This window comes from Perca fluviatilis, chromosome 13 (genome assembly GCF_010015445.1).
Source record: "Perca fluviatilis chromosome 13, GENO_Pfluv_1.0, whole genome shotgun sequence".
Classification (NCBI taxonomy): domain Eukaryota; kingdom Metazoa; phylum Chordata; class Actinopteri; order Perciformes; family Percidae; genus Perca; species Perca fluviatilis.
Window position 1 is genome coordinate 8,517,377 of NC_053124.1, and position 24,508 is coordinate 8,541,884.

The window sequence follows — 24,508 nt, forward strand, 5'->3', positions numbered from 1 at the left end:
TTTTATTAACATAAAAATTGTGTGGTTGTGTACTTATTTTTTAAAGTTCTGTGAACTTATTCCTGTGGTTTGAAAACTCAAAACTGTAAGTCATAATAACTGAAAATAATTGAGTTCCCTTAACAGAAAACTAAGTCATATTAACTGCAAATATTTGAGTTGAGCTAAATGAGCACTTTTAATTTAACTGTTATCAAAAGGTACAAGTAGCAATTCAACCAACCTTTTAAGTTCGGAAAATTTTGACTTTTAAGTTAATCAACTTAAAAAAAGTGAGGCAACTGATTGCCTCACTTTTTTTGAGTTCTGGTAACTTATTCGGGTTTACAGTGCAGGCTGTCTGCCATCTGCCCTGTACAGTGAAAACCGGGATTCATCCGTGAAGAGAACACCTCTCCAAAGTGCCTGAACCAAATGCTCACTGAAATGTGAGCATTTGCCCACTCGAGTCGGTTACAACGACAAACTGCAGTCGGGTCGAGACCCCGATGAGGACGACGAGCATGCAGATGAGCTTCCCTAAAATGGTTTCTGACAGTTTGTGCAGAAATTCTTTGGTTATGCAAACCAATTGTTGCAGCAGCTGTCTGGGTGGCTGGTCTCAGAAGATCTTGGAAGTGAAGATGCTGGATGTCGAGGTCCTGGGCTGGTGTGGTTAGACGTGGTCTGCGGTTGTGATGCCGGTTGGATGTACTGCCAAATTCTCTCTCTCCAAACGCCTTTGGAGATTGCTTATGGTAGAGAAATGAACATTCAGTTCACGGACAACAGCTCTGGTGGACATTCTTGCAGTCAGCATGCCAATTTCACACTCCCTCAAAACTTGCGACATCTGTGGCATTGTGCTGTGTGATTAAACTGCACATTTTAGAGTGGCCTTTTAGTGTGGCCAGCCTAAGGCACACCTGTGCAATAATCATGCTGTAAGTAAGTAAGTAAAATTTATTTATACAGCGCTTTTCACAGACAGGGCCACAAAGTGCTTTACAATGTGCATAGACAATAAAACATAGTAGAAAAATTGTCTAAGAATAGAATAAAGTACAAATACAACAGATACAATTATCAATAAGTAAAAAAAAATGATATGCCACACCTGTATAGCCTATATTTATTACCTCATTTGTTTAGTTCAAGATGTTTTTCACAGACATAATTATTCATTTATGTATGCCTGTTGATTCATTTACTGAATATTGAATAAAACAGCATTCCAAAACTGCATTCCATACAGAGCGAAGGCCGGGTGTGTTTCAAAGCTCTGCGTCTTTGTGCCTGAACAAATGCGTGGGCAGGACAGAAAGAGTGGCTGAGCCCGCCCACCCCTGCACCTGTCTACTGCAGGTGTTGTTTCGGCCTTGCTGGTTTCTCCAGTTGGGTTCAGGGATCTATCTTTTCTCAGGATTTGTGTGTTTAAGTGTCAAAAGCCTGCCACAGCTGGTCTACGGATCTACCAGAAAGAGACATCCTGATACTCTGTGGAAAGGTGAGGAAGCAATTCTTTATTCAGTGGTAATAATCTTAATTGAATAGGAATATATGTTGGATGTCTATCTGTTGAGACCAGGAACTGTATATTACTGACTTACTGTGTACTTCTATAGGCCTACATTTACCCAGTAGTGGTAGAAATATTCAGATCCTTTACTTAAGTAACAGTAGGCCTACTAACCACATTGTAAAACATACTCTGTTACAAGTAGAAGTCCTGCATTGAAAATGTTACCTCACTAAAAGTATGTAAGTATCGTCAGGAAAATGTACTTAAAGTAATAAAAGTGAAAGTACTCTAATGCAGAGTGGCGTAAAATGTACAATATTTCTCTCTGAAATGAGAAAGTAGAAAGTGACATGAAAAGAAAAGACTTAAGTCAAGTACAAGTACCTCAACATTTGTACTTAACGAGAGTACTGGAGTAAATGTACTTAGTTGCATTCCACCAATGCATTTACCTGACAGAGAAATGTTACTGGTTATGTTTTCTAATTCAGATTTTACTCATAAAATATAATGTTACTTAAGAAAAAGTATGTATCGTCAGGAAAATGTACTTAAAGTATTAAAAGTGAAAGTATTCTAATGCAGAAAAATCCTCCCATTTTAGAAACTGGAAATGATCCAAACAGTTCTGTCAACCAACCAAGTGTTTAATCGTCTAATCATTTCAGCTGGACTTGTAGTGTGCAAAAATATTAACTTGTAATGTAACTAGTAACTAAAGCTTTCAGATGAATGTAGTGGAGTAAAACGTACAATATTTCTCTCTGAAATGTAGCGGATTAGAAGGAGAAATTGGCATAAAAAGAAAAGACTCAAGTCAAGTACAAGTACCTCAACATTTGTACTCAACGACAGTACTGGAGTAAATGTACTTAGTTACATTCCACCAATGCATTTACCTGACAGAGAAATGTTACTGGTTATGTTTTCTAATTCAGATTTTACTCATAAAATATAACAATTAAAACCTGTTGCATTATTATTCATGAAACTATCCAGCATTAAGTTAGAGTTGAAAGCTCCTCCTTCAACAGAGCGTAAATGTAAGTACATTGTGCTGATATAATACCTCTCTTTTTACTTGAAGTAAAAAATTGCATTACGGCTAAACGATTTGGGGAATAATTTTGCAATTTCCATTGGATTTGTGAATTTGCAATTTACTTTTTTGTCATGGAGCATTATAACCTGAAACACCATTGATATATTCTATTCTATATTCTTATGCAAGGATGAGAACATAGATATTAATTGCCAGCAAAAAGTGTTAGATTGTTTGTTGTTCTCAATAAAGACATTAAAGATAAAAAAAAAAATTGTGTTATTATTTTAGACACATTATATTTGTCAATACCCTTGACTTAGATGAATATCAGACAAACCATGAAATTCCAAAAGGTGCACAGACTCTTTCTTGCCACTGTCAGTACATTGTGCTGATATAATGCCTCTCTTATTTACTTACTTGAAGTAAACAATTGAATGCAGGACTACTGTGCAGAAGGGACTATGTATGAAAATTAGCTTTTTTGCTGGCACATTTACATTTTGAGTGTAAATAAAAAATGTCAATTGATGTGCATTGTCCCTTTTAAATAAGCAAATAACTAAACGGTTTTGGGGAAAAAAATCTAATGCAATTTCAATTAGATTTGTGAATTTGCAATTTACCTTTTTATATAAAGTATAGCTAAAGTTCAATATTCACTGTTTAACAGATAAACATGTCATGGAGCATTATAAACTGAAACAGCATCGATATATTCCATTCTATTCTATATTCTTATGCAAGGATGAGAACATAGATATGAATTGCCAGCAATAAGTGTTTTTCTTTTAAAAAGCATAGCTAGCACCCACCGCTAGCCTAGCTTAGCACAGATCCTGGAGGTAACCGGCTCCATCTAGCCTACTGCTCCCAATAAGTGACAAAATAATGCCAACATTTTCACATTTACATGTTGTGATTTGTATAGTCACAGGGTGTACAAATAACAAGGTCACATGAGACACAGCCAACTTCCAACCGTATACAAACTGGGAACTATATTCTCAGAAGGCGAAGCACTGCTACTTGGGCGGAGTGATTAGCGCAACACCTGAAAAACACCGTTGTTACTCTCTGCTCCTCACCACGGGGCTTCTCAGGTACTGCGAGCAAATCACTCAGCCCAAGTAGCAGAAGTAGCAGTGCTTCGCCTTCTGAGAATATAGTTCCCAGTATGTATACGGTATTGTAAATGGGAAAATGTTGGCATTATTTTGTCACTTATTGGGAGCAGTAGGCCAGATGGAGCCAGTTACCTCTAGGATCTGGGCTAAGCTAGGCTAGCGGGGGGCGCGTCAGACAGAGTTACAACACGCACGGAGAAGAGAAGGGTATGTATGGACTTATCTAACTCTGGGGGTTACGGTGAATAAGCTAAACTCCCAATAAGTTGGCGCGTTCCTTTAAATCGTGAAACGAATTTGAAAATGATTAATCATTCGGCCCTACTGTGCAGTATAATTTCTTTTACTATTAATACTTAATAGTTTAACTCCAGAATAAAACGTCCCCACCCCTCTGCTGTACAGAGGCTTGTACAACAGTGTGCTGCATGGGATGTCTTTTGTGCATTCGGGTCAGTTCAGTATCATAGTTTATTGTAATTGCACGGAGACTTTTTACAGTCTATAATACGCAAATCTGTAGCATTTTTCTATGGACACCAGTTTAAATGAGTTCATCTTTGTGTGGAAGAAGTCCTGTTTTATCCGTCATTGTGGCATGGCCGACGGGTCTTAACTACAACACGCATAGGCCTCACCGGTGTTGCTATGGAGAAGAAGCCAGTCAGAGGCGTGAATCAAGGTAGGGCATGATTGATATCATGATATCATGATATCAATATCATGATATCAATATCATGATATCAATCATGATATCATGTGAGACTACCTATCGTTGTCTTTTCCCTGCTTTGACAGGCTGCATTACATTACAGTAAAGTGATGTCATTTTCTGAACTTACCAGGCCGTTCTAACTGTTCTATTATTTTCTCTTACCCACTTAGTCATTATATCCCCATTATTGGTGGTTATTCATCTCAAATCTCATTGTGTAAATATTTAGTGAAAGCGGCAACAGTCACCCCTACAATATCGCCGCAGACATCGAGGTGTTGGGTCAAGAATATCGCCCTGCTCTGAATCAAAGTGGTCGAAAATAAAAAGTGAACTGATTTACACGGTAGGTGTTAAAATCGGTTTTCTCAACACTTTAGTCTATAGCTCCCTCTCAGCGTTAGTGGCACATGTGACAGGATTTTAAGCGGTGATTCGATGCTTCAACTTTTTTATTAAAGAAATCAACATTTTCCAATGCTGTTGTAAATCTTTTTGATGGTTTAACTCTTATTTGCTGCAACTCCTGATATAGTTTTCAAAGCGATCACATCAGTTCCTCTTTCTGTTCCACAGATGATGGCGCCTGCTTCCAAGAAAACCATGTGCCTGGCAACTACAGCTGCTCTCGGCCTTGTCTGCTCCATTTATGCATTCCTCCTGTATTTTGAGCCTCCATCTCCTGTTTGCCCATCTACATTAACCAGTGTGAAAGATTATGAAAAGCCCATAGTCCTGCTGTGGTTCTGGCCTCTCGGTGTGAAGTTTGATTTAAAAGGTTGCTTAACCCACTTCAACATTGATAGCTGTGTTCTGACGGATGACAGAACGCTGTACAGCCAAGCAAAGGGAGTCATTTTCTTCCACAGAAACATAGCCGGTGATCTGAAAAACATGCCGCAGGAGCCACGTCCAGCTTTTCAGAAGTGGATTTGGTACCATGTGGAATCCCCAACGAACACGGGTAGGATACCAGGTCTGGAAAACCTGTTCAACTTAACACTGAGCTACAGAAGAGATGCTGACATTACGGCGAGGAACGAGCTTACAATCAGGAAGACAGATGTGAAAGAGGACTTTGTTCTGCCCAAAAAAGACAAACTAGTGTGCTGGATTGTCAGTAACAACAACCCAGCCACAGGAACAGCTGTGAGAGAAAGCTATTACAAGGAACTGTCCAAACACATTAAGGTCGAACTCTTTGGTACAGCCTATACAGGGCACCGTTTGAGTTATGAGGAGTATTACGCAACCATTGCCAGCTGTAAGTTTTACCTCTCATTTGAGAACTCGCTCCACAGAGACTACATCACGGAGAAGGTCAACGGGCCCCTCGTGGCGGGGACGGTTCCTGTAGTTTTGGGTCCGCCGAGAGAAAACTACGAGGAGTTCCTTCCCGCCGACGCCTTCATTCACATAAATGATTTCCCCGACGCAAAGTCGCTGGCTAAGTTTCTGCTGGACATGACGGACGCGGCGTACATGCGTTACTTTGAGTGGAGGAAGTTCTACGAGGCCACCCCTCACCTCCTGTCAATCTACAACGAATTCATTCAGCCCATCTGCCTCGCCTGCGACCACATGTCAAGAGACGTGTATTACCATGTAGATCATGACCTGTATAAGTGGTACTTGACATGAGAAACGTCAACCAGAAGGCCTCCCTTTCCATAGTGGCTCACACATGGACATTAATGCACAGATTTAAACACAAGCTACTTGAATATTCTGCCATCATTTGGCACATGTTAAACACTGTATTCTGTTTGAAGTGGTTGTTATAAACTGGCTGAAATAAGCCGGGAAATGGTTTGTACATTTTGTGAGTTTATTTTCTCTCTATCGCCAGCAGATGGTTAGCATAGCTTAGCATAAAGACTGGAAACAGGGAAAAAAACAGCTGGCCTGGCTATAAATAGTAACCCAAGCAGTCAAGCAGATAACCTTGTTTTTACACTTCTGTTTAAACCCCTGAGGTCTAAGGGCATTTTCACATACCTTCTTAAATTTACCTTTTTAAGGTATTTGCATATAACTGATCCCCATGTGTTTCATATCAAAATGTTCAGAACAAAGTGACAGACACATTTTTTCTAGAGCAATGTGTTAAGAGATAATTTGGCGCTCAAGCTGTGTTGCAACGCATTATGCAATAAAACATCAAAATGTAATAAAATTCCACTTCAATATGTAATAACACCTGCATTATGTAATAAAAACCCTGATCGCAATATGTAATACATTTCAATCAGGGCCGGGGGGGTTTCTAACTGCGTGTCAATCACTGCTCATGCACACGCATTAATTCTCCCTTGTGGGGGGAGGGGCTTAGGAGACCGTTTTGGGCTTTAGCAGAAAGGGGGAAGGGGCTGACAAGTTGTCGATGTTCCAATTGTTTGGCTAAGTCCTGGATCTTCACAATCCTACCTACGGCACGTTTAAGAGATAATTTGGCGCTAAAGCTGTGTTGCAACGCATTATGCAATAAAAAGTCAAACTGTAATAAAATTTTACTTCATTATGTAATAACATCCACATTATGTAATAAAAAACCCTGAGCCGATTTAACATTTCGTGTTTTGCACTTGTTTGAATTAATAAAAGTGACATGGAAAGTCAAAACATATCCTATTTTCTGTCTTTCAGACTTTTAAAGTACAATTGACCTCACTGTGATATGATACAGCAGATTGGATCAAATAATTACATATGTTTGGCAATGGTAAAATTAAGATTTTTGCGAGTAAAAATCTGTAGGTGCCTATGTTAAGAGTGGAACAAAAGTAGTGAAAAGCTTTTTGGACCCAAAAAAGGAACATATATTTACTATAGTCAGATAGTGATATGCTGACGATGCCAGGGTACTACTGTAGCTTGTTTTAACGTTGCACGGGGCAAATTTCATGGGGAGAGCAGCGGAGGAAAAACTTTCCTCCGCATTGTCCCACTTTATCTCCGGTGCCAGTGCAACCATTTCTTACCATCTAAACATCTGCAATAGTAGGATTTAAATCAAACTTGGCACAGCAATAGTGACAAGTAATGCCTGTTAATAAAAATAAAGCAGAACACATTCAGAAGACAACGGAATAACTGTTAAACACGTTTATTTTGGATCAGAGCGGCAGCTGATTTAACACTTGAGACTCCAGGATTAATCTTAGCATGGCCAGAGAATGTCTAATAAGGGGAGAACTTCCACTCTCGGGAAAATTCCGGGTTGGTACAATGGGGCTTAATAGGGAGTGAGATATGGAGTGAACAGGCTCTCCATAGACAGGCTCTGGCATGGCTTTTAGCCTGCTCTGTCTCCACCTGCTGTGGCGAGTTTCTCTCAGAGGATCTAGGTCAAGGGGCGTGGCCACTCTCTCCTGCTCTGTTCCAGCCAACTGCAGCACATCCCACTAATTAACCAGCAGTTATCAACCCGGGCTGTTCACCTCTTCAGCGCCAGTTCGTTTCTACATTACCAGTGGTAACTTGGCTCTGCAAACCTAATAGTGATTCCGCTCCTAGTCTCGCTGCATTCTAGCTTTCTGTTGTTGCCTCAGTTAACCTGTATCTCCTCTGACCAGATCCCGTTCTGTACTGCTGCCTTCCTGCCGCTCCCCCGCTGTGACCTGCTCACCTGCTACCTGCTCACCACGCCACTTGGCTCTCGTCACGGCTTGCCTCGCCACTCAGCTCTCTTCACCTTCACATCGGATCGCCTGGGTGAGTCGGGAGGGGACCGCCATCTCCGTCGAGTCTCAGTCAGGCCACACTGCTGTCCGCTACCTGCAGCTCCCGTCCCCGTCTTAAGCTACTCAACCCTGAACTATTCCCCTCCGCTTTATTCCGGTTGTGTAAATAAACACCTTAAATGTTCATCTGTGTCTGTGTGATTGTCTCTGAGCCTGAGTCCAAAAAGTCTAAATCTGTGTTAGTGAGCACTTCTCCTTTGCTGAGAAAATCCATCCACCTCACAGGTGTTAAATATCAAGATGCTGATTAGACAGCATGATTATTGCACGGGTGGGCCTTAGACTGGCCGCAATAAAAGGCCACTCTAAAATGTGCAGTTTTACTGTATTGGGGGGAGTCCGGGGGGGTCTGAAACCCAGTCAGTATCTGGTGTGACCACCATTTGCCTCACACAGTGCAACACATCTCCTTCGCATAGAGTTGATCAGGTTGTTGATTATGGCCTGTGGAATGTTGGTCCACTCCTCTTCGATGGCTGTGTGATGTTGCTGGATATTGGCAGGACCTGGAACACGCTGTCATATACGCCGATCCAGAGCATCCCAAACATGCTCAATCGGTTACATGTCTGGTGAGTATGCTGGCCCATGCAAGAACTGGGATGTTATAATCTTCCAGGAATTGTGTACAGATCCTTGCAACATGAGGCCGTGCATTATCATGCTGCAACGGGAGGTGATGGTCTTGGACGAATGGCACTACAATGGGCCTCAGGATCTCGTCACGGTATCTCTGTGCATTCAAAATGCCATCAATATAATGCACCTGTGTTCGTTGTCCACAACATACGCCTGCCCATACCATAACTCCACCGCTACCATGGGCCACTCGAGCCACAACGTTGACATCAGCAAACCGCTGACCCACACAACGCCAAACAGGCTGTCTGCCATCTGCCCTGTACAGTGAAAACCGGGATTCATCCGTGAAGAGAACACCTCTCCAAAGTGCCTGACGTCATTGAATATGAACATTTGCCCACTCGAGTCGGTTACGACGACAAACTGCAGTCAGGTCAAGACCCCGATGAGGACGACAGGCATGCAGATGAGCTTCCCTAAAATGGTTTCTGACACTTTGTGCAGAAATTCTTTGGTTATGCAAACCAATTGTTGCAGCAGCTGTCTGGGTGGCTGGTCTCAGAAGATCTTGGAAGTGAAGATGCTGGATGTCGAGGTCCTGGGCTGGTGTGGTTACACGTGGTCTGCGGTTGTGATGCCGGTTGGATGTACTGCCAAATTCTCTGAAACGCCTTTGGAGATGGCTTATGGTAGAGAAATGAACATTCAATTCACGGGCAACAGCTCTGGTGGACATTCCTGCAGTCAGCATGCCAATTTCACACTCCCTCAAAACTTGCGACATCTGTGGCATTGTGCTGTGCGATTAAACTGCAAATTTCAGAGTGGTCTTTTATTGTGGCCAGCCTAAGGAACACCTGTGCAATAATCATGCTGTAAGTAAGTAAAATTTACTTATACAGCGCTTTTCACAGACAGTGTCACAAAGTGCTTTACAATGTGCATAGATGATAAAACATAGTAGAAAAATAGTCTAAGAATAGAATAAAGTACAAATACAACAGATACAATTATCAATACATAAAAAGATGCTGTCTAATCACACCTGTGAGGTGGATGGATTATCTTGGCAAAGGAGAAGTGTTCACTAACATAGCTATAGATAGATTTGTGAACCATATTTGAAAGAAATAAGCCTTTTGTGTACGTAGAAAAACTCTTCAACCTTTGAGTCCAACTCATGGAAAATGGGGGCACAAACTAAAGTGTTGCGTTTATAATGTTGTTCAGTGTATTTACATTTAGTCTGAGGCTGTGAGATAGAGTTGTGACCTATGAAATAAGTTATAGCCTATATTTATTACCTCATTTGTTTAGTTCAAGATGTATTTCACAGACATAATTATTCAGTTATGTAGGCCTGTTGATTCATTTACTGAATATTGAACAAAACAGCATTCCAAAACTGCATTCCATACAGAGCGAGGGCTGGATGTGTTTCAAAGCTCTGTGTCTTTGTGCCTGAACAAATGCGTGGGCAGGACAGAAAGAGTGGCTGAGCCCGCCCACCCCTGCACCTAGCTACTGCAGGTGTTGTGTCAGCCTTGCTGGTTTCTCCAGTTGGGTTCAGGGATCTATCTTTTCTCAGGATTCGTGTGTTTAAGTGTCAAAAGCCTGCCACAGCTGGTCTACGGATCTACCAGAAAGAGATATCCTGATATCTGTGGAAAGGTGAGGAAGCAATTCTTTATTCAGTGATAATAATCTCAATTGAATAGGAATATATGTTGGATATCTATCTGTTGAGACCAGGAACTGTATACTACTGACTTACTGTGTACTTCTATAGGCCTACATTTACCCAGTGGTGGAAGAAGTATTGAGATCCTTAAGTAACAGTAGGCCTACTAACCACATTGTAAAACATACTCTGTTACAAGTAGAAGTCTTGCATTGAAAATGTTACCTCAGTAAAAGTATGTAAGTATCGTCAGGAAAATGTACTTAAAGTATTAAAAGTGAAAGTACTCTAATGCAGAGTGGCGTAAAATGTACAATATTTCTCTCTGAAATGAGAAAGTAGAAAGTGGCATGAAAAGAAAAGACTCAAGTCAAGTACAAGTACCTCAACATTTGTACTTAACGACAGTACTGGAGTAAATGTACTTAGTTGCATTCCACCAATGCATTTACCTGACAGAGAAATGTTACTGGTTATGTTTTCTAATTCAGATTTTACTCATAAAATATAACAATTAAAACTGGTTGCATTATTATTCATGAAACTATCCAGCATTAAGTTAGAGTTGAAAGCTCCTCCTTCAACAGAGCGTAAATGTAAGTACATTGTGCTGATATAATGCCTCTCTTTTTACTTGAAGTAAATAATTGAATGCAGGACTACTGTGCAGTACGGCTAAACGATTTGGGGAAAAATGTTGCAATTTCCATTCGATTTGCGAATTTGCAATTTACTTTTTGTCATGGAGCATTATAACCTGAAACACCATCGATATATTCTATTCTATATTCTTATGCAAGGATGAGAACATAGATATGAATTACCAGCAAAAAGTGTTTCTTTTAAAAAGCATAGAACATTGAACAGTCAAACACAGAACATTTATCACAAAAGCTAAAGATATAATAATAAAAAACATTTCCAATCAAAAAATATCAGTATTTTCCTGTGAACTGAAATGTCTGATATGCCTCAGTTCAATAGCAGCATCAACATATTGCACCTTCTACCATCATGTTAAATCAAGTAATACAAAATAAATGAATAATCCACTGAAAGCAGGACATTTCTGTTAATCTGTCACATGTAATATTATTTCTGCATTTATCTTAATAAATATAGAATTAAAAAGGGAAATAAAAAATGTTAAACCAATTTTTACACCAAACACAACTAATTAAAACTGCGAGCAGCGATGGATGGACCCTTGCGCCTCGGCGTGCGTCGGGGTTACTGGCGTACGCCACTCCTTGCGACCATGCATTTGCACAGCACTCAGACACCGCAAATCGTGAACAATGAAAAGGTAACACCCCGCTGAGTTCAACGATACCTCACACAAGACTCTACGTCATACGGTTCATTAGCTGTGAAAGGGGGCGTGGGCAAAGTATAGGGGGTAGGCCAAACCTTAACCTCAATTAAAAAAAGAAGTCTTTGCTGAGTTCATTGATACCTCACATAAGACTCTACCTCCAGAGTTGTAGTCCAGACTGCATGCCTAGTAGCACTCATGACTCTTTCCAAGACAAGCCTGGGCCCTGCGTATTAGATTCTTCCACAATTTATGTTGTGATAGGTAATAGAAAAAGATGGGCGATTAAGCACTTAACTGCAAACTTTACAAATTTAGCATCCATTCCTCGTCCGCAACAACCTGTCCCAAAAAATTATTTTAGCACTAGCCTTACTAAATGTCAGGTCTTTGGCAGGTAAATCATTTTTAATCAATGATTTTATTATTAAGCACAATCTTGATTTTATGTTTTTAACTGAAACCTGGTTAGACCATAATAACAGTGCTGCGTTCTTAGAGTCAGCTCCCCTTAACTTCAGTTTTATGAGTGAGCACAGAGAGAATAAGAAAGGAAGTGGAGTCGCCATTTTGTTTAATGACTCATTCCAATGTACTCAAATATCTTATGGAAACTTTGCTTCTTTTGAATATGTGGCTCTTCTGCTAAGATCCTCACCTCAAGCTACTTCTAAATATCTACAGGCCACCTAAATACTGTGCAAACTTCTTTGACGACTTTAATGAACTGTTGTCTATAATCTATATTAACTCAGACCGTATAATTATTGCTGGTGATTTTAACATTCATGTTGACAACCCCCAGGACCGAGGGACGAAAGAACGGTGTTGTGTTTTTGATAACTATGGACTAACTCAGCATGTGACACAGCCCACGCACAATAAGGGGCACACACTGGACTTGATCTCCAAGGGTCTAAACATTTCCAAAGTTGTGGTGACTGATGTAGCTCTCTCTGATCATTCCTGTGTTTTCCTTAACGGCACAATCTCGGTGCCCAAAAGTGTCCAAACAAAGTTAATTAGAAAACGGTATATCACTGAAAACACCAGTGAATCATTCATTCAGCTTTTCTCCTCTACACCCGCCCTCACTGAGCTTGTAGATAATTTCAACTGTAAAATTACAAATGTTATTGATGCTATTGCTCCCACTAAAATCAAAGCTGTCTCTGGTAAGAAAAGATCTCCATGGAGAAATGTTATAGTGGTGAGAACAGGAAAAAGAGTGTCGAAAAGCTGAACGCATTTGGCAAAAAACTAATCTCCAGGTCCAATACAACACCTATAAAGAGAGACTTCGCATTTATAATTTGGAACTAAGGAATGCAAGGTGGTCCTTTTTCTCCGACATTATTGCCAGAAACAATAATTCACATGCTTTGTTTGCTACTGTCGATAGATTAACAAACCCTCCAGTACCAGTAGCATCTGAACTATTGTCTACCAAGGCTTGCAATGAATTTGCCTCCTTCACAGACAAAATTCAGAAAATTAGACAGTCCGTGCCTCCATATCAAGTACAGGATATGTGTTGTCACAGTGTTCACACAAAACAAATTCCAACATGACACAATTTCATACGATCAACCATAAAAACCTGGAGGACATTATACAGCATCTGAATACCTCCTCCTGTTGCCTTGATATTCTACCAACGGGTGTTTTCAAAAATGTTTTGAATTGTTTGGCTTCTGATCTACTACAGATTGTAAACACATCTCTGCTCTCAGGTATTTTCCCCCAGGCCCCAAAAACTGCAGTCATCAAGCCACTTTAAAAAAAAAAAAAAAAAATAACAATCTAGAAACGTCACTAATGAGCAACTATAGGCCGATATCAAACCTTCCATTTTTAAGTAAAATCATAGAAGAAGTGTTTTTTCAACAACTCAATCTTTTCTTATCACTAAACAACAGTTTTGATGCATTTCAGTCAGGATTTCGACCACATCACAGCACTGAGACAGCTCTTGTTAAAGTCTTTAATGACATCCACTTAAACACAGATAGTGGCAAAACTACAGTCTTAGTATAACTTTATCTCAGTGCTGCATTTGATAAGGCCTACCATGACATATTACTTGACCGATTGGTAAACTGGGTTGGTCTTTCTGGCCCAGTACTAAAGTGGATTGAATCCTATTTACAGAATAGGGACTACTTTGTGTCTATAGGTAATTATACAAATGAGCATACAAATGTGATGTGCGGAGTTCCCCAAGGCTCAGTTCTGGGGCCTCTTCTGTTCAACATCTACATGCTTCCACTGGCTCAGATTATGGAAAACAATAAGTTACCATAGTTACACAGATGATACACAAATTTACATGACCTTATCGCCAGGGAACTATAGCCCAATACAACAACTGAATATGTGAATTGAACAAATTGACTGGATGTGCCAGAACTTTCTTAAATTAAATGAAGAAAAAAAACTGAGTTGGTTGTTTTTGGAGCTAAAGAGGAACGATTAAAAGTCAGCGCTCAGCTTCAGACGACAATGTTAAAAACAGACAAATCAAGAAATGTTGGTGTAGTCATGGATCCAGACCTGAATTTTAAAAGCCACATTAAGACAATTACAAATTCAGCCGATTATCACCTTCAAAATATATCAAGGGTTAAAGGACTTAGGTCTCAAGAGGATTTGGAAAAACTTCTCCATGCTTCTATCTTCAGTAGACTTGACTACCGCAACGGTGTCTTTACAGTTCTCCATATAAAAAAAAAAAAAAACACAGACAGCTGCAGCTGATTCAGAACACTGCTGCCCGAGTCCTCACTAAAACCAAGAGAGTGGATCACATCACTCCAGTTCTGAAGTCTCTATGTCATAAGGGGTGGGGGTATGGTGCAAATTAAAAATATCAAATACTAAAAAACAAAAAAAAGCCAACAACGCCACCTAGGTTTTTGGGACTGAGGCCTAGGACCTCTTTAAAACTACAGTAATTACTAATTAATTAATTTTAAAACCATTAAAAACAGGTTCTTTTTGCCAGGGGAGAGCAGTAAAACAGTGTATTTAAAACAATGAGTAAAAACAAGTGAGGAGTAACACATTTATTTTAAAAACAATAAAAATTAGTTAAAAAAAGATTTAAAAACTAAAAACAACTAACTAAAAATCAAGCTAAAACGGTCCAAACAGAAAAGGAGTCTTGACTTTAAAATGTCCACAGGGTTCTGCCAGGAATCAGCCTCCTTTCCATGTGTCACATTCCTTGTGCATAACCTGCAACAGAAAACTCCGGCAGTAACACGTCCTTAGCAACTGCTACCACTTCATACCATTTACCACCACCAACACCGGTCTCGAAAAGGGACTTACGCAGGAGGGAGAGGTTTTACGCTCTCCCACTTTTGCCGCTAGTGGTCGGGGTTTTCTTCGTTGTAGCTTCAGGGCTCTAGGTTCTTTTTCCGTGTCTATTCGTCCGATCTCCTGGCTGCTTCTCAGCCTGTTCCGTACGCTCTGTCGTGCTTTCAGCGTCTTCCTTGGTGTGCGCTCCTCCATGACTCTTTTCCTATCTGCTTCTGGTCTTCTCCTTCTCCCATGTGCCTCTGTCTCCTGTTGCTGTCCTGCCCTTTTATTTGAAAACCAGTCAATCTTCTCTGGCTCCCAGGTGCGAGTGATTTAGTCTGATTAGGCCTGCTAAAATGTTCACTGGCGGAAGTGACCGACATTAAAAACACTCACATTTCAAAATAAAAGCATGCAATAAAAGATAAAAACACAGGAAATAAAACCACAGCAAATCCAATAAAAGCATGCTCAAATAAAAACATCCACTTCCGCCCCATGACATCTACATTGGCTTCCAGTGCCGCAAAGAATTGATTTCAAAATACTTTTCCTGGTTTATAAATCACTAAACGGTTTAGGCGACAAAATACATTAATGATCTGCTACTACGCTATGAGCCACCCAAACCTCTCAGGTCGTCTGGGACCGGTCTACTTGTTGTCCCCAGAGTCAGAACTAAACAGGGGGGAGCAGTGTTCAGTTTTTATGCTCCACATATCTGGAACAAATTTCCAGAAAACTGTTTAACTGTTTTAACTGCTCTTGTCTTTTAATGTTTTTAAATTGTTTTTAATTGTTGTCTAACTGCTCATGTTTCTCTCAGTTCTTTAAATTGTTATACTGCACTGTAATATTTTTAATTGTTTTCTGACTGCTCTTTCATGTTTTATGTAAAGCACTTTGAATTGCCCTGTTGCTGAAATGTGCTATATAAATAAAGCTGCCTTGCCTTGCCTTACCTTAAACGGTTCACCATTTATGAAAGGGGGCAATAAAGTATAGCACCTTGACTTTTAGGCCTACTTCCTGTTACCACTAGGGGGCGCTATGACTTTAAGTAAATATCAGCCTTTATTTGTCCTCAGGGTTTGACTCTTTTAAATCCTGAATAGTTTTGAGCCAGTTGGACAATGTACACTCGAGTTACACCCACTTCCTGTTGTTGGTGGCGGTACAAAATACGCCGCCCGCGACCCACGCCCTATACGAAAAGTTTTCCTGAACAACCATCTAATCTTAAGATGACAGACCAAAGTTGAAGTTGATGGATGAAATCTCTAGGAGGAGTTTGTTAAAGTACAACATGTGGAAATGGCCAAAATCGCACTAATTTCGAACTTTGAAATCAAAATGGCGGACTTCCTGTTGGGTTTAGGGTATGGCTCCAATGACGTTTTATGTACATCATGACATATTACATATGTGTACCAAGTTTCGCGAGTCTACGTTAAACGCACTGCAGGGGCTCAATTTATTTAACTTTCTAGGGGGCGCTAGCGAGCCATTTTTGTGCTCCTATTCCCGGGTAAAATACGTACATTTTCACTTGATGCGACTGCCAAATTTGGTGAGTTTGTGAATATGTTTAGCCCCTCAAAAAGGCAATTCATTTGACGGGAAAAAGAAAGAAAGAATAATTCCTTCAGTTTCAATAGGGCCTTTGCCGCTGTCGGCGCTCGGGCCCTACATATTCACATGTGATTAATCACGGTCTTAACAATAAGCTGATCGCATTCTTTTTTAAAGGAACACGCCGACTGTTTGGGACTTTGTCTTATTCACCGTATCCCCCAGAGTTAGATAAATAAAAAAACTTTTTTTTAATAAAACTTCGATGTTACACGCTTATTCGTACGCGTACGTTATCACCGCTAGCCTTGCTTAGCACAGATCCTGGAGGTAACCGGCTCCATCTAGCTTACTGCTCCCAAAAAGTGACAAAATAATGCCAACATTTTCCTATTTACATGTTGTGATTTGTATAGTCACAGGGTGTACAAATAACAAGGTCACATGAGACACAGCCAACTTCTAACCGTATACAAACTGGGAACTATATTCTCAGAAGGCAAAGCACTGCTACTTGGGCGGAGTGATTAGCGCAACACCTGAAAAACACGTTGTTACTCTCTGCTCCTCACCACGGGGCTTCTCAGGTACTGCGAGCAAATCACTCAGCCCAAGTAGCAGAAGTAGCAGTGCTTCGCCTTCTGAGAATATAGTTCCCAGTATGTATACTGTATTGTAAATAGGAAAATGTTGTTTTGTCACTTATTGGGAGCAGTAGGCCACATGGAGCCAGTTACCTCTAGGATCTGGGCTAAGCTAGACTAGCGGGGGGCACGTCAGACAGAGTTACAACACGCACGGAGAAGAGAAGGGTATGTTTTTGACTTGTCTAACTCGGGGATACGGTGAATAAGCTAAAGTCCCAATAAGTCGGCGTGTTCCTTTATATCGCAAAATGAATTGGAAATTCAAACACATTCAAAAACAGAATTAAACTTCCCTGCCCCTCTGCTGTACAGAGGCTTGTACAACAGTGTGCTGCATGGGATGTCTTTTGTGCATGCGGGTCAGTTCAGTATCATAGTTTATTGTAATTGCACAGAGATTGCGTCCATATTTTTTCTAAAGTCTATAATACACAAACCTGTAGCATTTTTCTATGGACACCAGTTTTAATGATTTCATCTTTGTGTGGGAGAAATCCTGTTTTATCCGTAATTTTGGCATGGCCGACAGGTCTTAAGAACTACAACATGCATACGCCTCACCAGCGTTGCTATGGAGAAGAACCCGTCCGAGGCGTGAATCAAAGTAGGGCTGGGCGATATGTCGATATTATATTGATATCGTAATATGAGACTAGCTATCGTCTTAGATTATGGATATCGTAATATCCAAAGTGGCCAAAAATAAAAAGTAAATGGATTTACACGGTGGGTGGTAAAATCGGTTTTCTCAACACTTAAGTCTATAGCTCCCTCCCAGCGTTTATCGGCACACATGACTGGATTTTAAAGGGGTGATAGAATGAATATATAGGGTATTTTACACTGTTCCTTAAGGTCTCCTAATGGGGTATGTAACATTGGTTGGGCTGAAAATTGCCCGAATGCTATTTTATTAGGCCCTTAACTACTAAGTGAATATGGCTCTATTTGGAACAAGAGCTTTTCTTCCAAATATGGTATGCTAATGAATATTCAGAATGAGCTACAAGCTGATTGGTTTGAGCAAACTACATAGAAACACATGGGAGACTCGGCAGCGGGCCTCACATTTCAGACACTGCAAAGTTATACATTGTTTGTCTGGCTATTTCGTTATTAAATTCACTTCTGAGACTTTTTTAAGCGAGAAATCAACTATATAAAGCTCAAATATGGGCCGTTTTACGAAAATTGATGGCTAATTGCAAATTTGGTAAGACTGTGTGTCGGAGTTCAGCCGCTGGTGCTGCCTCGCGGCCCGCTGGTGCTGCCTCGCGGCCCGCCGGTGCTGCCTCGCCGCCCGGCCTGCCTCGCCGCCCGGCCTGCCTTCTTCTGACCACGGCCTGCTATGAGGTACTTGGAGCTCCGTCACGGCTGGCAGCCCACAGCAGGGACTACCAAACGCTGCTGCCCTGACAGAGCTCCAGGGCCTTCAACTCCCCTCTTCCTGCTAGCTAAATGGCCCGTTGTGTGAGAGTGAGAGCGCGGTCAGCGAGCTTGTTACACCAGCAATCTCTTACCACATGTTACACACATGTCACGCCACTTATACGCCACATCTAACTAAATGTCTTATAAACCTAACAATGGTGTCCGATTTCAAGTTAATGAATATTTGTGAAGACAAAGTGTTTCGTTGTGTCGAAGTGTCCCTTCAATCCTAGCTACAAATCACGGATAATTAGCTTCCTTTTCGCCTTAATTTGAGTATATTTACAGTTTGAATTTCGTCACGCCACTTACACAACATCTAACTAAATGTCTTATAAACCTAACAACGGTGTCAGATTTCAAGTTAATATTTGTGAAGACTAGCTAGGTGTTTCGTTAACAGTGACTGTCCCTTCAATCCTAGCAACAAAACACGGATAGTTAGCTTCCTTCTTGGCGTAATTCGAGTATATTTACAGTTTGAATTTCATCACGCCACGTATACAACATCTAACTAAATGTCTTATAAAGCTAACAACTGTGTCCGATTTAAAGTTAATGAATATTTGTGAATTTCAGAGGAATTCTAAGAGGAGGCTAGCTAGCTAGCTCTCATTGATAGAGCTACATCCAGCCGCAGGCTCTATCAATGAGACTCACGGACAAGCGGCGTTTATTTCCCCAATCGTTTGTTTCCCCAATCGTTTGTTTAAATAACTCAACACATTATAATTACACACATTAAAAGATTAACTGGAACCTGTGGTAACAGATTGCTGGTGTAACAAGCTCGCTGACCGCGCTCTCCCTCACACTCACCGGGCATTTAGCTAGCAGGAAGAGGGGAGCTGCAGGCCCTGAAGCTCTGTCAGAGCAGCGGTGTTTAGTGGTCCATTAGCGGTGTTACCGGTAACTCTGCGCGGGTATGAAGTGCTGTGGGCTGCCAGTGTTAGGTTGTAAAAAGTTAAACCATTGGTGATGTCTGATAAAAATGTACTTTTAGTTGAATGAATACTGTAGCTGGAGGAAGCACTGAATCAACCGATTGCATCACACCACACTAATCAGCATTTGACTGCCTCACCCAAAACCTAGCTTCTAAAGAATTAATCAGGTCATGTCTGACATTTAGCATATGAAGAAGACTCATTGTCCCCCCAGGAAAGGTAACTATTGTTTCTGCTTTTGGGGAGCCACTCCCCTGTTGAGCTAGACGTGATTAGAACAAAGGAATGTGTATTAATATAGTTGGATTGATTGGGAACGTACACCTTTCTTTTGAGAGACATCTGACCAATAGGGGAAGATTTCATTTGAAGAACCACCCACGTTTAGGGAATAAATGTGTGATCCGGGGAATGTCTCAGGACTTCAATCTGTGACCCCGCAAGGGAAGCAGTTGAAGTCCGCTGTTTACAGTGTAGCCTATTGTTTGTCATGTCGCATGGCTGCAATCTGTGTCCCCACAAGGGGAAGCATGTTTGCAGTCTGCTGCTGGCAGTCTCTTATGTTTTATGTTTGATTGTGTTTTGACTGTCGTTTTCACCGTGTTGTTCAATTAAACCTTTTGCTTAAAGTGATGGTTTGGAGTAATTTCACCCTAGGGTCCTTTGCACCATGACCTCGAGCCAAACACCCCCCCAGAAGCTTTTTTCACCTGGGTCTAACATTGGGAGAGTTAGCGTAGAGTAGCGTTAGCCGCTGAATAGCTTAGCGCAGAGGCTAATGGATCCGAAGTTTTTACCCTTACTACTGTCCCGAAATGATACCAAAGGTCTACACTAGTATATATAGGTTATGCACTCATAAAACGATGGATTGTAAAGTTTGTAAGTACACCAGAAGGTTATGTAAATAACACTTGCCTGCTGGCTTCTGCTCTCTGCTGTTGTTGTTGCTGCTGTAAGACGAGTGCTTAGGGACCTCTACAAATTACAACACCAAAAAGAGATGCAACAAAAATATTTTTTAATGTAACTTATTTTTTAAAGTAAGTGCTGTAGTATAACTAGCAGGAGACAATAAATACTTGAGGTAAGTTTGGAGACATTACCTTATTTAATCATTAAATTAATAAATATTTTTGTTGCATCTCTTTTCGGTGTTGTAATTTGTAGATGTCCCTAAGCACTCTTACTGCCCGGTAGTAACAGCAGCAGCAGCAGAGAGCAGAAGCCAGCAGGCAAGTGTTATTTACATAAACTTCTGGTGTAGTTTACAAATTTTACAATCAATCGTTTTATGAGTGCATAACCTATTTGTACTACTGTAGACGTTAGGTATCATTTCGGGCATTATTAGTGGGGTAATGTTAAGAGACACTTCGGATCCATTAGCCTCTGCGCTAAGCTATTCGGCTGATAACGCTACGCTACGCTACGCTACGCTAACGCTCCCAATGTTCGACCCAGGTGAAAAAAGCTTCTGGGGGGGTGTTTGGCTCGAGATCATGGTGCAAAGGACCCTAGGGTGAAATTACTCCGAACCATCACTTTAACTTTCAATTCGACCCAGCCTCTCTCCTTCCTCAGAAATCAAACGATCACGTCTTTTAGAGATTTCTTTACACCAGCCGTAACGGAGCTCAATCGAGCTCACAGCAGGCCGGGGTCTGTGAAGGAAGGCAGGCCGGGCGGCAAGGCAACAACACAGGGAGCACTGGCCACTTTATTCCGACCCACAGTCGGACAAAATGTGCAATTAGCCATCCATTTTCGTAAAACGGCCCTTATTTGAGCTTTACATAGTTGATTTCTCGCACAAAAAAGTTTCAGAAGTGAATTTTGTAATGGAATAGCAGAGATCTGCGTGACCTAGATTCAGAAGACTACCTGATCTCAGGTCAGTTGTGTAGCCTATGTAAATGTCGGGGCGTGACCGTTCTCTTAATACACCCATGGCCTTGACAAAGGTTCCGGATTTTGAGATGCTTACGCAAGCAACTAGCTTTGTTGAGATTCGCCCGTTTTCAGCGGCAGTTTCAAAATATGAGATTTTCATAGTAAAGGGGTGTCAATGGGATTTTGAGCTTCTATGTATGTCCTATTTACCCACCGAACTGTCGTTATTCAACGATGACAGGGTAAAATCGGTTTTGCATTCTATCACCCCTTTAAGCGGTGATTCGATGCTTTAACTTTTTATCAAAGAAACCAACATTTTCCAATGCTTTTGTAAATCTTTTTGATGGTTTAACTCTTATTTGCTGCAACTCCTGATATAGTTTTCAAAGCGATCACATCAGTTCCTCTTTCTGTTCCACAGATGATGGCGCCTGCTTCCAAGAAAACCATGTGCCTGGCAACTACAGCTGCTCTCGGCCTTGTCTGCTGTGTTTTTGCATTCCTCCTGTATTTTGAGCCTCCATCTCCTGTTTGCCCATCTACATTAACCAATGTGAAAGATTATGAAGACGTGGTTCCAAATGAAAAGCCCATAGTCCTGCTGTGGTTCTGGCCTCTCGGTGTGAAGTTTGATTTCAAAGCTTGCTTAACCTACTTCAACATTGATAGCTGTGTTCTGACGGATGACAGAACGCTGTACAGCCAAGCAAAGGGAGTCATTTTCTACCATAAAAACATAGGCGGTGATCTGAAAAACATGCCGCAGGAGCCACGTCCAGCTTTTCAGAAGTGGATTTGGTACCATGTGGAATCCCCAACGAACACGGGTAGGATACCAGGTCTGGAAAACCTGTTCAACTTAACACTGAGCTACAGAAGAGATGCTGACATTACGGCGAGAAACGAGCTTACAATCAGGAAGACAGACGTGAAAGAGGACTTTGTTCTGCCCAAGAAAGACAAACTAGTGTGCTGGATTGTCAGTAACAAAAACCCAGCCACGGGAACAGCTGTGAGAGAAAGCTATTACAAGGAACTGTCCAAACACATTAAGATCGAACTCTTTGGTACAGCCTATACAGGGCACCGTTTGAGTTATGAGGAGTATTACTCAACCATTGCCAGCTGTAAGTTTTACCTCTCATTTGAGAACTCGCTCCACAGAGACTACATCACGGAGAAGGTCAACGGGCCCCTCGTGGCGGGGACGGTTCCTGTAGTTTTGGGTCCGCCGAGAGAAAACTACGAGGAGTTCCTTCCCTCCGACGCCTTCATTCACATAAATGATTTCCCCGACGCAAAGTCGCTGGCTAAGTTTCTGCTGGACATGACGGACGCGGCGTACACGCGTTACTTTGAGTGGAGGAAGTTCTACGAGGCCACCCCTCACCTCCTGTCAATCTACAACGAATTCATTCAGCCCATCTGCCTCGCCTGCGACCACATGTCAAGAGACGTGTATTACCATGTAGATCATGACCTGTATAAGTGGTACTTGACATGAGAAATGTCAACCAGAAGGCCCCCCTTTTCATAGTGGCTCACACATGGACATTAATGCACAAATTTAAACACAAGCTACTTGAATATTCTGCCATCATTTGGCACATGTTAAACACTGTATTCAGTTTAAAGTGGTTGTGATAAACTGGCTGAAATAAGCCGGGAAATGGTTTGTACATTTTGTGAGTTTATTTTCTCTATATTGCCAGTAGATGGTTAGCATAGCTTAGCATAAAGACTGGAAATGTAAAAAAAAAAAAAAAACACAGCTGGCCTGGCTATAAATAGTAACCCAAGCAGTCAAGCACATAAACCTGTTTTTACACTTCTGTTTAACCCCTTGAGGTCTAAGGGCATTTTCACATACCTTCTTAAATTTACCTTTTTAAGGTATTTGCATATAACTGATCCCCATGTGTTTCATATCCAAATGTTCAGAACAAACTCAGCTTTTTGTACAGTGACAGCCACATTTTTTTCTAGAGCAATGTGTTGAGAGATAATTTGACGCTAAAGCATCAATGTTCTCATCTCATTCTTGCTAAGAATTCAAATAATATTTCTTAAAAAAAAAAAAAAATGTCTTTAGCCTACTGTTGAGTTTTATGAACAGGTTGTTGTGGTAACAAACAACAAAACAGAAATTGGTGTTTGCAAAAAAATTTTTTTTAAATGTAAAACTCATAGGAAGACCTGTTTTTAGGTGTAATCTAGTAGAAAATAAGTAGGAAAGCTTTTGGGCTATGGGTTAATGGTGACATGATTTGTCGATCAATAGTTCATTTGGATGTAACACTTTTCATAATCAATCCTTTTTTAAGTATTCATTTTAGTCTTCTTTTGAATTCTTTTAAGTTTCTTAATCTGTCAATGTAATCGTCTCCAACTCAAATGTTTAGAAGTGTTTTTTTATTTGTTTTTTTATTCCATCTTCCTGTCACTTGTTGCCAACTTGTTGCTCAGATGATCCAGTAGGACCGGTTAGGTATAAACGGATGTTTTTGTTAGAGATCCGTGTTTGCTTAGATTAATCTGTCATGTCGTATGTCCATTGTGACACGACACGCCTCAGTGTTGGTTAATGGTTGGCATGGTACATGATTCTTTTGGGCAGCTGCAGTTGATGCAGAGTGTTGCTGCCAGAGTCCTTACAAACACCAGGAAACCGGACTATATTACACGGGTCCATATAGACGTAATTAACAGGGGGAATAATCAAAAATCAAAACTGGCCAGTACAAACCCCCAAACTATTATAATTTCCTTTACATAAATAGACATTTGCACTAAGGCATGGATACCCGACCCGAGGTTGACTGGTCGACGGGCCGGGCCTGGTTCGGACAGATATTTAGAAATTATAGTCGGGGTCGGGTCGGGCTCGGTCACATCAGCGCGATAAGGCATTTGTTGTAAAATGGTGCTGCGGCTCCTTTTAAGAGAGCTCAGTGTGTGTGTGTGTGTGTGTGTGTGTGAGGTAAGTGGGCAGAAGAGAGATAG

At 41.0% G+C, this 24,508-nt stretch overlaps 3 protein-coding genes across 4 annotated transcripts in view; all 3 read left to right on the plus strand.

Moving 5' to 3' along the window:
- The first annotated feature begins 1,368 nt into the window (after nt 1-1,368).
- Nucleotides 1,369-6,204, plus strand: LOC120571464 (4-galactosyl-N-acetylglucosaminide 3-alpha-L-fucosyltransferase 9-like). Its single transcript, XM_039820408.1, has 2 exons — nt 1,369-1,486; nt 4,965-6,204. The coding sequence occupies exon 2, from the start codon at nt 4,965-4,967 to the stop codon at nt 6,027-6,029; it is 1,065 nt and encodes a 354-aa protein (XP_039676342.1). The 5' UTR covers nt 1,369-1,486; the 3' UTR covers nt 6,030-6,204.
- LOC120571462 (4-galactosyl-N-acetylglucosaminide 3-alpha-L-fucosyltransferase 9-like) lies at nt 1,422-23,287 on the plus strand. Of its 2 annotated transcripts, none has more exons than XM_039820405.1 (2): nt 1,422-1,486; nt 21,927-23,287. In XM_039820405.1, exon 2 carries the CDS (start codon nt 21,927-21,929, stop codon nt 23,007-23,009), a length of 1,083 nt encoding a protein of 360 aa, XP_039676339.1. In that variant the 5' UTR covers nt 1,422-1,486; the 3' UTR covers nt 23,010-23,287. The 2 variants fall into 2 exon arrangements, with proteins under 2 accessions (XP_039676339.1, XP_039676338.1); XM_039820404.1 differs by lacking the exon at nt 1,422-1,486 and adding an exon at nt 10,252-10,384.
- The window catches only part of LOC120571463 (4-galactosyl-N-acetylglucosaminide 3-alpha-L-fucosyltransferase 9-like), a 43,849-nt gene continuing 20,777 nt past the window's right edge, over nt 1,437-24,508 (plus strand). The window contains exon 1 of the mRNA XM_039820407.1: nt 1,437-1,486. The gene's annotated coding sequence lies outside the window, so the exon portion shown is untranslated. The remainder of the gene's footprint in view (nt 1,487-24,508) is intronic.